The 13995-nt window shown below is 33.4% G+C and overlaps 1 protein-coding gene across 5 annotated transcripts in view; it reads left to right on the forward strand.

Moving 5' to 3' along the window:
• CWC22 (CWC22 spliceosome associated protein homolog) overlaps positions 1–13995 on the forward strand; it is a 60783-nt gene that overhangs the window by 20959 nt on the left and 25829 nt on the right. For all 5 annotated transcript variants that reach the window (XM_032292781.1, XM_032292784.1, XM_032292783.1 and 2 more), the window contains exons 5-11: positions 2691–2936; positions 6114–6242; positions 10881–11049; positions 11439–11492; positions 13339–13474; positions 13564–13770; positions 13858–13920. In XM_032292781.1, coding sequence (XP_032148672.1) covers positions 2691–2936; positions 6114–6242; positions 10881–11049; positions 11439–11492; positions 13339–13474; positions 13564–13770; positions 13858–13920 — 1004 coding nt within the window. The remainder of the gene's footprint in view (positions 1–2690; positions 2937–6113; positions 6243–10880; positions 11050–11438; positions 11493–13338; positions 13475–13563; positions 13771–13857; positions 13921–13995) is intronic.

Consider the following 13995-nt stretch of genomic DNA (forward strand, 5'->3'; position numbering starts at 1 on the left):
TTAAAAGACATCTTTGTGCCTTTATCATTGTTTTCATAAAACCAGCTTTCTCCTGATTTTCCTTTTCTCTAGTCATCTAGTTTCCAAAACCTGACTCTCATGTTTTATTGTTCACTAATTTTTTGATGTTTCTCACATATTATCCACCACTTTACTTCCAATATTATAACTTCCAGGAATTTTGACCAAATTCCTCTGCAGTTTGGAGCTAAGCACATTCTTTGATATTTACAGCCGAAAATTTCCTTCTCATCACTTTCTAATATATACTTAATTCTAAAATGTCAGATTACATTAACCTTCAAAATCCAGGCTTGTCTGCTGTCACCTTAATGACACCTTAATGAGAACAACTGCTATAGCCGTAATTGGTAAGCTAAGCTTTTTGCATATTTTCGCAAATACTGTAAAGCTCTTAGAAACGAGATACTACTTTTTTCCAGTTTACAAATAAGGAAATAGCTTTGAGTTTGTTAAGTAACTTACCTGAGGTTGCATTTAAACATCTGGTAGATATTGAAACTGGAATTTGAACCCAGTTCTGACTCCAAGGCCCATGTCTTTTTTCACAATCCCTGACTGTACTAATTCAGTATAACTTTGTTAGGTCTAGTGTATGAAAACGAAGTCTCATGTGATCCACACAGTCACACTGTGAAGTAAGCAAGCTAGGTATTACATGGAACATGAAGACTAACAGTCCAAAAATGTTGACTCTTAGGATATTTTGTTATTTCTGCATTATAAAGGAACAAACACACTAATGAAAAGGATCTGATTTTATCAGCCAGCTAGTTCTCTTACTTGGTGTTTCTCAGAAGAATCATAACCAATGTCAGGAAATCCCTTCTGTAGCTAGTCTCTTGGAACATGTGTATTCATAAGAAGAAGCAACTCAGTTGCAAATTAATTCAGAGAATTTAGAGTATCTGCCTTTGTGACTAACGGAAGCTTATATTTGAAATCACTCTTTCTCCCATCTGTTGTTGACTCTTGGTGTATACAGATTGTCTGTCCTCTCTAGGAGTCATTTAAGTCTCTTATATCTCAATTTCGAAACTGTGATTCAACCCAACAATCTCATTACTGGGTATATACCCAAAAGAATATAAATAATTCTATTATAAAGACACATGTATGTGTATATTCATTGCAGCACTATTCACAATAGCAAAGACATGGAATCTACATGAATGCCCATCAGTGATAGACTAGATAAAGAAAATGTGATACTTATACACCATGGAACATAAAAAAGCATGAGGTTATGTCCTTTGCAGGGACATGGTTGGAGCTGGAGGCCATTATCCTTAACAAACTAACACAGGAACTGAAAACCAAATACCACACGTTCTCGTTTTTATAAGTGGGAGCTAAATTATGAGAACCCATGAACACATAGAGGAGAATAACACACACTGGGGCCTTATGGAGAGTGGAGCGTGGGAGGAGGAAGAGGATCAATAAAAACAACTAATGAGTACTAGGCTTAATACTTGGGTGATAAAATAATCTGTACAACAAACCCAACATGACACAAGTTTACCTGTGTAATAAACCTGCACTTGTACTCCTGAATTTAAAAGTAAACAGACAAAACTGTTCCTTCACAGCTGCCTGGGAGGGTGACTGCTTTTTAGTCTCCATGTAGGTTTTATTACTATATATTTAAAAAGACCATCTCAAACATACCCCTTAGATTTAGCTAAAATCTATCTCATAGTTTTTCCTGGTAATACAGTGATAATATGAAACTTACTTTTATTTATTGTGTTATATATAACTCATGGTTACCCAAAACATGAACAGAATGATCTGAGTTTCCAAGAAAATGTATTTAAAAAGCAACTCAGTGGATAAACTTTTTTCTGGGGAAAGATAGCAAACAGCAAGGATTTGCTTTTTCCTGTTAGTTCTTGATGGTTTCAGAGAACTATACCTTGACTGTTCTAAAAGTCTTAAGAAAGGATAATCAGGTATGTTAGTTGGGAAGGAAGACTTAATTGTGGCTAGAAAAAAATTTTCCCCCTACATTGTCTCAAATAAGCAGAAGCTTCCAATATTGTGAGATTTCTAATAAAAAATATTAGTTCTATCAAGAAACAATTTCAAATATGTTTTCTGTAGCAGTCTTACAACTAAAGTAACCACTATTGGAGATTAACTCTTGGTTTCTTCTTTTTTTATACAATTTGTCATATATACCACAGGCTAATTTTTCTTCTTAAAACATTCTTCTCATGCCAGTCTTCTACCCAGAAACTTTTAATGATTCCCCATCAGCTCCAGTATAAAAACCTTAAAGTCTTTTGCATATGTTTTAAGATTTTAACTCATCTTTCCAACTACCGTCACACATAATACTTTGTTTCCTGAGTGTGCTACTCATTCTTACCTTAACACCCCTGCTCAGTCTTTCAATGGTTATTCCTTTGTCTACTAGTTGCAGAATGCCATACTTCTTCTCTCCTTCCTCCTCCCGACTTGTCCCCAATCTAAATCCTGTCAAGCCTTCAGGACCTAGTTTATTGCATTTTCTCTGGGAAGCGCTTTCCCACTGTGATTCTAAACCACTTTTCCTAGTCTGAATTTGTGGGGCCCACTTACAGTTTCACTCATTTTTATGCACTTAATTGTTAAGAGTGTATTTTATATTGTCTTTTCTGCCCTTAAAAAAATTAATATTACAGAAGCAGGGACCGAGAAAAACGCAGAGAAAGAGAAAGAGATCCGGATCGGAAAAGGTCCCGGAAATCCCCATCTCCTGGGAGGAGAAACCCAGAAACATCAATAACTCAGAGTTCCTCTGCTCAGGATGAACCTGCTACAAAGAAAAAGAAAGATGAGCTGGATCCTCTTCTTACTCGCACTGGTGGAGCATATATTCCTCCTGCAAAGCTCAGGATGATGCAAGAACAAATTACAGATAAAAACAGGCATGTTGATATCAATAAGTGTATAAGGCCATGATATTGTCATTGAAAAATAAGTCGACTGTGGTTTAATTAACTCTGGTTCTTGAGAATTTACATTAGTCTACAGTAATAGAGACCTCAAATTAGAGACCTACTTCATAGCTCCATTGGAGAGAGAGCCACATACTGCTTGCCCTTTATATTAGCTCATAACTTCTTTTTTTGCATGAATGAATTAAAAAGTTTGAGCAAAAAAAAAAAAAAAAGTTTGAGCAAAAAATTGCTTACCCCTTTTATAGTATTTTTAAACTATTGTTCCTTTCATAGTTTCATGGATGCATTCCTATTGATAACGTCTATTTTTTTGTAGAAAAGAGTAATATTGACATTTTACTTCTAAAATGGACCTTTCCTGTTGTAAAACAGGAGTCAATAAACTTTTTCTGTAAAAGCCCAGATAGTAAATACTTTACATCCGTGAGTCATTTTGTCTCTGTTGTTGCTACTCATTTCTGCCATTGAAATGTGAAAACAGTCGTAGGTATTGTGTAAAAAATTATAAGTGTGGCTGGGTTCCAATAAAGCATTATTTACAAAAGCAGGTGGTCAGCTGCATTTGACTCATGGGTGTAGTTTGCCAACCTCTATACTCACCTGTAAAACTGAAGCTGGCAATTTTATCTTTTTGTATATTTTCTTTAGACCTTGATGTCTTAGACTATACTTTTTTGCTACTCTAAGGCAAACAAAATTTGTATATGAACAGTCACACTTAAAACACTCTTCCTTCCCTTTTCAGAATAATTGGGATGGTGCGGAGCTGTTTACAAAAGTGCAGCTAAGTTTTTGAGATATTTTCTCTAATAAGATGAGTTGATAACTAGGGACGGTATGGTCCCAGATTGAAATGTTTGTTCAGTTGTCAGGTAACTAGTTAAAAGATTGGGATAGAAGATATTAATAGTTATAATTTAAGAAAAACAGATGCAAGGTAAGCCAGACAGGAATATTTCCACATCTTTTCATGGGTGTTTTAATGGCAGTTTGAAAAGTGCTTGAGAACCTTATATAAGTTAAATCTAAATTTGTTTCAAGGATTGGCTTGAAGTAGAAATGTCATTTATCTAAAAGAAGCTATGAAGATTTAAAATAAATTAGAACTGAATTTAAGAACCTGAAAGGGGTATTTGTTGCCACTAAATTCAAAACTAATAAGTTTTTCTTTATATGTCATATTTTAGCACTTGGTAGTGATATTTGAAGTGTTAGGTTGAGAAGGAATTTAGAGATGGCCTCTGTGGTTAATAGGACCTTCATTATCATGTAAGCTTTTGCTCATGCACAGGGCAGTAATGGCAGCATTACTGAAGAGTATTCAGTTTCTCCAGTCCAGTCCAAAGCAATCCTAATTGTAAAAGACTGGAAACTTTGTCAGTCCAAGTCTTGCTTCGTTTTAAATAAAGCAGACGGGAGAGTCAGCAATACATGAAATTTAAAGCACATTCCTTTAAGATAATTTCATAAACAGTTGAAGTCTGTTCATAGGCTGTAAAGGGTACAAGGAGAAGTAGACATCTTTAAGAGATGGTCATAGTCTTTGCTTTCAGTAGATGCTTAGGTGAATTGTGGGCTTCCTAATTAGAAAGTATAATTGTAGTTGATGTAGCTGTTTGATTAGTTTAATAAGATAGGTTGTGATTATATATGAGCAACAGCATGTATCAGGCTAATTGTTAAGCCATATGTCTTATTTCTCTAGAGATAGTGGGTTACCAAAGGGTTGGAATTATGAAACAGTGGAATAGTCCACCTTGGGTACAGGCAGTAAGGGGGTACATAATTTATAGAGAATTTAGAAACAAAAATTAACTGCAAAGTCAGGTCTGCTTTTTATCCTCACTGTTCTGGCAATTCTAAACAATGTTAGTGATACAATCCTCGTTCCCACCAGGAACTATTCTCACCAACCTGCTTTGTTGTACCACCCCAGAACAGGAATTCTTAACCTACAAGCCTTCAAGAGGTCCATGGATATAATTCAAACCGTCAATGAATGTGTTTGGGGAAAAAAATGGATCTTTATTTTTGCTATTCTCTAAAATTTAGCAACTTTTTTCTTTTGAGAATGTCGGCAATAGGTCAGAGTATGGACAACCTGTTTGTTACAGATATTTCATAATATGGGTTATGGCCATGCTACTTAGAAATTTAAGTACCAATTAAGCGTTCTCCCAGTTCTTTTTATTTAATGTGTTATGAAGCATATAGAATATTATATCAAACTTTTGTTTCGTGTTTCGAAAACTAAATTTCAGTAAGATTAGTATCCTTTGTAATCCTCTTCATTGTATATATCATTCCGAAAAGTCTACTGGCTTCACCAGACTTGCAGAGAGAGATGTGTATGGAAGAAAAAAGGTTAAGACTTCCTGAAGCCGAAATCACATTCCACAGAAAAGCAGTCACAAAACCCATAGAATTGTAGAGCATTGAAACATCTTAGGTGTTATCCAATTCAACCTAAAGAAACTCAGGGAGGCCAAATAATTTCCCCAAAACCTGGAGTAAAAAACAGTATAGCTATCTAGCATTTAACTGGTATAACTGCAGGACTACTACATTAACAAAGAGATCGTCTTTAAAATACTTAGAACAATATTTCAGCCCCATTATTTCATGTGACTCCCTTTTCCTGTAGTTAACATTTCTTTGTGGTTTAAAACATTTAATTTTGTTGTCTCTGTCATGCTTTTATGAGAAGGAACATACAGGTTTTTTTGTGTGGTTTATATTTTGGTATGTTATAATTTAATTTTTTAAATTGCATTTATTTTAAAGGTTTCCATTAAAGACAAGTTTAAATCAAGCATTATATTAAAATAAGCATGTAATGAATTTGACTAATAAATGTACATAGCCATAAGAACAAAATGTTATCCTTATATAACCTTACATAATCTTATTGTGTTATTAAAGGAAAATGGTGTGTACTTAAGCATATGTACAGAAAATCAAATATGGTTTAGGATATAATCCATTTATTCTGATAGGCATCATATATCTTACTGTACTTGGGGGTCATTTCATGAAAATAATGTTAAAAAATAAGGAATACTAAGTAGCTTTTATGTTCTCATAGCTTCTTATTATTGTATTGTTGAAAAAGTTTTAATCTTTATTAAAATCACTTCTTTTTAGCTTAGCATATCAGAGGATGAGTTGGGAGGCCCTAAAGAAGTCAATTAATGGCCTTATCAACAAAGTCAACATTTCCAACATAAGTATTATAATTCAAGAGCTTCTTCAAGAAAATATAGTTAGAGGAAGGTAAGTATCAGCTATTTTATTTGTAGTATTTCTAAGTAACATTTTCAAAGGAATATACCTACATGAATGATAATCATTGATTTATTGTGCTACTTCATTTCAAAGGTTGTTGAGAATATTTATTTAAAATGCAATGCTTATAAAAATACAGGCTGCTAAAAAATAACTAGTGCCTTGCTGTTAGAGGTTGTGTGGATTTTTTGGTTTTTGAGAAGCTTTGATTTCACGTAATGTTTTTTGTGGACATTTACTTAATGCCTCCAATATTTTAAACTCATGAGGAATAATGAATATTAAAATATACTACCTCAAACTAGTTTGATTATTTATTTTTTTAAAATTGTATATGTGGTATACATCATGATGTTTTTATATATGTTACTTTGTAGAATGGCTAAATCAAGCTGTTTAACATATGCATTCACATACCTGTCATTTTTTGTGGCGAGAACACTTAAAACCTATTCTATTTTCAGCTTTCAAGTATACAATATATGGTTGTTAACTATGGTCAAAATATTGTAGAATGGATCTCTGCAACTTATTCCTATTATCTAACTGAAATTTTGTGTCCACTGACCAGCATCACAGTTCCCCCAGCCCTCAGCCTCTGGTAACCATCATTTTATACTCTGATTCTATGAGTTCAATTTTTTTTAGATTTCGCATATTAGTGAGATCATGCATTGTTTGGCTTTTTCGTGCCTGGCTTATTTCACTTAGTATAATGTTCTCCAAGTTCATCTTTTTTTTTGCAAATGACAGGATTTCCTTTATGGTTCAATAGTATTCCATTATGTATGTATACATTTTCTTTATCCATTTATTCACAACAGACACTTCTGTTGTTAACATATTTGACTATTGTGAATAATGCTGCAATAAATGTGGGAGTGCACATACCTCTTCAACATAATGATTTCATTTCCTTTCAGTATTTACCCAATAGAGGGATTGCTGGATCAAATGGTAGTTATAATTGAAAAAAAAAAACAACAAAAAAACTTTGTATTGATTTATTTTAGATGGGGGTGTTGCTTTATTGCCATGCCAGAGTACAGTGCATGGACGTAGCCCACTGCCCCCTTGAATTTCTGCGCTCAAGGAATTCTCCCACCTCAGCCTCCTGAGCAGCTGGGACTGCAAGCACTCACCGCCACGCCAGGCTAATTTTTAAAAATTGTGTAGAGAATGAAGTCTTGCCATCTTGCCCAGGCTAGTCTCGTACTCCTGGGCTCAAGCAGTCCTCCCCGCTTGGCTTCCCAAAGTGCTAGTATGACAGGCGTGAGCCACCGCACCTGGCTGGTAGTTTTATTTTTAGTATTTTAAGGAACCTTTATACTATTTGCATAACGGCTATACTAATTTACATTTCTACCAACAGTCTATAAGGGTTCTCTTTTCTCCATGTCCTTCCTTGGCAACACTTGTTATTTTTCATCTTTTTTATTACAGCCATTGTAACGGGTATGGGGAAATGTTTCATTGTGGTTTTAATTTACATTTCTTTAAGATAATTGGTAATGTTGAGCATTTTTTTCATATATATAGGCTATTTGTACATCCTTTGAAAAATGCCTGTTTTGTCATTTGCTCATTTTTTTGATTGGGTTATTTGTTTTCTTACTATTGGGTTGAATTCCTAATTTATTTTGGATATTAACCCCTTAGCAGATATATGGTTGGCAAATGTTTTTTTTTCCATTCTATAGGTTGTCTCTTCACTCTGTTGATACTTTCCTGTACTGTGCAGAAGCTTTCTAGTTATATGTAATTCCATTTGTCTCTTTTTGCTTTTGTCGCCTGTGCTTTAGGGGTCATATCCAAAAAAAATCATTAGCAATACCAGTGTCCGGGAGCTTTTCCTCCATGTTTTCCTGTTAGAAACTTAGAGTAGTTTCACAGTTTCAGTCTTATGGTTTAAATCTTTAATCTATTTTGCGTGGATGTTTGTATATGGTGTGGGACTAAGATCTATTTTCATTCTTCTGTATCTGGATATTCACACCATTTATTTATTTATTTTTATTTTACTGTAAGTTCTGGGATACATGTGCAGATCTTACAGGATTGTTACATAGGTATACACATGCCATGGTGGTTTGCTGCCTTCATACCCCCGTCACCTACATTACGTATTTCTTCTAATGTTATCCCTCCCGAATCTCCCCACCCACTACTGTCCCTCCCCTAGGCCCCCACCCACCAACAGACCCCAGTGTGTGATGTTCCTCTCCCTGTGTTCATGTGTTCTCATTGTTCAACACCCACTTATGAGTGAGAACATGCGGCCTTACACCATTTATTGAAGATACTGTCTTTTCCCTATTGTGTCTTCTTAGCCTCTTTGTTGAAAATCAATTGACTGCAAGTGCCTGGATTTATCTCTGGTTTATTTGTTCTCTGTAGCTCTATGTGCCTGTTTTTATACTACTATCGTGCTGTTTGGATTACTATAACATTCGTAGCAGATTCTAGGTCTGGTAGTGTGATGCCTCCAGCTTTGTTCTTTTTGTTCAAGATTGCTGTGGCTATTTGGAGTCTTGTGGTTCCATGTGAGTTTTAGGATTGTTTTTTGTATTTCTGTGAAAACTGTAATTGGAATTTTGAGAGATTGAGTCGAATCTGTATGTTGCTTTGGGTTTTATGGACATTTTAATAATATTATTTCAATCCATGGACATGGGATGCCGTGTGTGTTCTTCCATTTTTCCATCAGCAATTTGTAGTTTTTGGTGTATAGCCCTTTCATAGGTTTTCTTTTTTCCATAGCTATTGTAAACAGGATATTTTCTTGATTTCTTTTTCAGATAGTTCATTGTAAGCATATGGAAGCACAACTGATTTTTGTATGTTGCTTTTGTGTCTGCAGCTTTACTAAATTAGTTTATTAGTGCTAATAATTTTTTTGGTTAAGTCTTCAGGATTTTCTGTATTAAGATCCCATTTACAGCAAAGAGACTTCTCTATTTTTTATTTGGATTCCTTTTATTTCTTTCTCTTGCCTAATGGCTCTGGCTAGGTCTTATAGTACTATGTTGAATGGAATTGGAAAGAGCAGGCACCCTTTTGTTATTCCTTATCTTAGAGGAAAAGCTTTCAACTTGTCACTGTTGAGTGTTACTAGCTGTGAGCTCATCGTATATGGCCGTTATTCCAATTTAATTTCTAATGAGAGTAAAGTGAGAGAGAATGTGAGAGAAATGGGAATAAATTTCAGAAAAGCAGAAGAGAATCACCATATTCTATAATATGTGGCTGTAAGCAATTGGTGATATTTAAAAGGGTCAAAAAATAGAAGTACCCCATGTTCTATTTATTATTTTAAAATCTCTGTGGGCTGTTTTCTCATGTCATTTTACATGACTATGATTCTTTTAAAAAATAGGGAATATAATAGTCAGGCATGGTCATTCAATATCTGTAATCTTAGCGCTTTGGGAGCCTGAGGCAAGTGGATCAGTTGAGTCCAGGAGTTTGAGACCAGCCTAGGCAACATTGTGAAACCCCGTCTCAACCAAAAATACAAAGAGTAGCTGGGTGTGGTGGCATGCAGTAGTCCCAGTTACTCCGGAGGATGAGGTAGGAGAATCGCTTGAGCCTGGGAGGTGGAGCTTACTGTGAGCCATGATCATGCCGCTGCACACCAGCCTGGGTGACAGAGTGAGACCCTGTCTCTCCCCTATCTCACCAAAAAAGTTTGGAGTATAAAGTAGATGTAGCAAGTTGTAGAGGTACAGAAAGTTGATCAAGAGACAGCCATTATCCTTAAAAGTAGGCAGAGGTCTCTCCATTTTACTTAGGAAAAAAAGTAGAGTTAGAAGAGTTATGGATTGCTAAAGATATTATAATTTATAAGCTGCATCCTTTTTCTCATTTTCTACTCTAGTGATTCAGTTGTCATATCTAAACCTACCATTAAGACTTTTTTCTTCTGACTTCTGGCAATCCAATAATTACTTGTCATTACACTGCTAAAAATAACTTCAGTTTGCCCGATTTGCCTTTTTCCCCTTTCTCATCAAATGCATATAAAAACATGACCATTTTCAAAATCAGTTACAAGTAGGTACCTTTTAATTTCTTGTCATTGTTTTAGCATTAATCTTGCATTGCTTTTAATTGTGTCTTTATTTCTCATAGGAGTTTCCAGATCTTCATTTTATTCTACTAAAATTAGACTTAAAGATTTAAAGTCAAATTTGTCTTTAATCACAAAATTAATTTTATAAAAATGACGGACCTGTAGTAGAAACTTTATGTTGTCTAACTTTTGAAGCAGGTCTGTTTTTGTTTTACTTTTTTGAAAGTGTTAAACAAATTATTTATATGAACCTTAAAAACCTCTAATTCATAATTACATATAACAAACAGCCTGGGATAAGAGGAATTATATATAGAGAGAAAAATTTTGAAGATAAATTACAGTAAAATCTTTATTCTATTTTACAAAATCACAAATTCACATTTTGTTTTCTGAAAAAAAATTTTTATTAGTCAGATGAACTCTTTCCATTTAATTCTGATTTAGATTTTATGATTATTTACAGAGAACTATTACTGAATTTTAATAGTTTTTGTTTCATTTAATTAATTTGGTGATTATTTTTGACCCCTTTTTTATTCTTTTTTAAACAGAGGACTGCTGTCCAGGTCTGTTTTGCAAGCACAGAGTGCGTCTCCAATCTTCACCCATGTTTATGCAGCATTAGTGGCAATTATTAACTCAAAATTTCCACAAATTGGAGAATTGATCCTCAAGAGGTTAATTCTTAATTTTCGAAAAGGCTACCGAAGAAATGATAAGGTATACATGAATGGTTTGTAAGTAGAATTATACATAGGAACAGACTAATAAACCAGTATCAACAAAAGTAAGCAAAGTTAATTTTGACACAGGTACTAATATAATCCTTTTTAAAAACTGTCTTTCTTGAGAACTTCTTTTGTTCTGTTAAATATACCTGACCACTAATGATGAGCCACAAAAATGATGGCTAAACTGTAGAATTATAACTAACCAGAAGTGATAGTCTTTCATTTGTTATTTTATCTTATAACTTTCTTATAATATAAAAATTATACTTTTGTATTACATGTTTTAAATAGATTATGTTAGTAGGCCATAGATTCTATAAACAAATGAATAGCAGGTTTAATTTATGGATTAACTTTGTCTCTACCTTCATTTTTCAGCAACTTTGTCTGACTGCTTCAAAATTTGTGGCACATCTTATTAACCAAAATGTGGTAAGTAATTATCTTCAAAACTTGGTCCAGTTCAGTGGCATTAGACCACAGGGTTGATGCCACTCCACTGGTAACTCTATTTTTGTTTTACTTTTTAGTTTTTGGGATAAGTATGTTGGATTATATTTTCATTTTAAAAGTATAATAATGTATTTAATATTCTTTAACATAAAACTTTGATGCTAATCAAAGCACTTTTAGATATTTTATCAAATTAATCTGATTTAATACTGTACATGGTTACTTGACTACAAACCATTCCTTTGAAGAACTATTCCATTTTTATAAAATAATAAAGTTGGTATCTCGTCCACTTCATTTCCTGTACCTGGTACTCATGAGAACCTAATAAATATCTAATATTCTACAAAAACCTCTATTTCTTGCAACCACATAGGTATGGTCATATATTTGTAGAATCACTTTATAGAATATAGTTGATCAATTTTAACCTGTTTCAAATGCAAATAACTTTATCATGCTATTATTCCATTTGTATTTATTTTATATTCATTCATTATTTGATGGTTTTTAGTTTCTGTTTAACCTTGAAAGTGGCAAAATTGTTCTTGCTTATACTCAAAAGTTCCCTTCGGTTGTATATTATTTCCAATTTAATATCACGTATAACATGTATAACAAGAAGAATTTTATAGTCACACTTTTAACAGGAAGAATTTTTAAGTCACACTTAATCTTATTTCACTAACATTGAATGTTTTGGTTCTTATTTACATGAAAATTCTTTCACTCTTAGAAATCTTTTGGATTCTAACCTAATTAGTCATTGTATTATTACGATGATAGCTTGCCACTTAAGACCATGGAAACTTAATTTTACATCTATAACCACAGAGATATATTTTCATTTTTAATTGTGTATTACACTTGGACTAGAGATTTTTGGTTTTGCTGTAAAACACTCAATATGACAAATTTTTTGCATCTTCCCAACTCTGGTACAGGGCAGTTTTTTTCTTGTCACTGATTTAAGACTGTTTGACGCCCCTTCTCCCCTCATAAAAAAAGCACTGGGTGTCTTTGATGTTGTGCGCAATTTGAAGAAGATAGACGCCTGAGTTGAGATTTAGACTTCTTTCCTCCCCATTTCAGATCACCATCTGACTTTAGAAAGGCATATGTATGGTGTTGTAAACATCCTTTGTAGTTCTTTTTCTTCTCATACCAGAGTTTCTCAGTAGAATTTTATTCCCACTCTTCCTGCCATTGTTTATAGTGTCAGTTTTTGAACGTGGCCAGTGGAAATAGTTTTATTTATTTATTTTTAAAGATAGAATATTCCAAACTGTTGTGTTCCGGAGGTTATTAAGATATTTTGTGATAAAATTAGTATTCATGTAACTTAAGGACTATTTGTGTCTAATAGAGTTGCTGATAGAATGAATTGGGAAATGTATATAAAGAAGTGTAGTCATGTAGAAGGGTATTATAAATCATATAACTATTTCTTATGTAGTAATTACGAAAATAATTATCTTATTAGAAAGTAGTATATGATTTTTAACATATTTCATCTGTGACACTTTCCATACATAATGGCTAAGAATATTTCTTCTGAAGATAATTCAGATAGTTGTATTCAGCATAAAAAAATTAAGATTTTTGGAACAGTCATCTGAAAATTTTTAATAGATTGGTAATAAAAAGTAATAGAAAAATTGTATCCATATTTGGAGTATTTCTATTTGCTTTATAAAACTTTGCCCATCATATGTGCAATATAATTATTGTAAACAAGATTTATTAATTTTTAGAAATTATAAACAACATTTTAATGTATGTAAAAGCATTTTTTTTTCTTTCATATATATGTATTCTATTTAAGGCACATGAAGTTTTGTGCTTAGAGATGCTCACTTTGCTCCTGGAAAGACCAACAGATGATAGTGTTGAAGTAGCTATTGGCTTTCTCAAGGAATGTGGCCTCAAATTAACACAAGTGTCACCAAGAGGAATCAATGGTGAGTGTACATTCTTAGTTTGATGTTAAGTTTTTGTTTATTATAATATTTATTGCTTATTTTATTGTCTTTTCTTTGTTTACCTTTAGCTATATTTGAACGCCTTCGAAACATTCTGCATGAGTCTGAAATTGACAAAAGAGTTCAATATATGATTGAAGTGATGTTTGCTGTACGGAAAGATGGATTCAAGGACCACCCCATTATCCTAGAAGGTCTTGATTTGGTGGAAGAAGATGATCAGTTCACCCACATGCTGCCTTTGGAGGATGACTATAATCCGGAAGATGTTCTTAGTAAGTCTGGTGCATAGCAGGTAGAAAGTGGAGCACCAACAAATGTAAATATAGAAAATAAACGTTAACTTTTAATTTTTTTTTAAGATGTTTTCAAGATGGATCCTAATTTTATGGAGAATGAAGAGAAGTACAAAGCTATTAAGAAAGGTATGTACAATTTTATAAAATAATTTATTTTGGATAAGTAAAAGCAATTTAAGTAGTCACATAATACTGATCGGA

Source organism: Sapajus apella, unplaced genomic scaffold (assembly GCF_009761245.1).
Source record: "Sapajus apella isolate SASKATOON/1434 unplaced genomic scaffold, GSC_monkey_1.0 scaffold28, whole genome shotgun sequence".
NCBI lineage: Eukaryota > Metazoa > Chordata > Mammalia > Primates > Cebidae > Sapajus > Sapajus apella.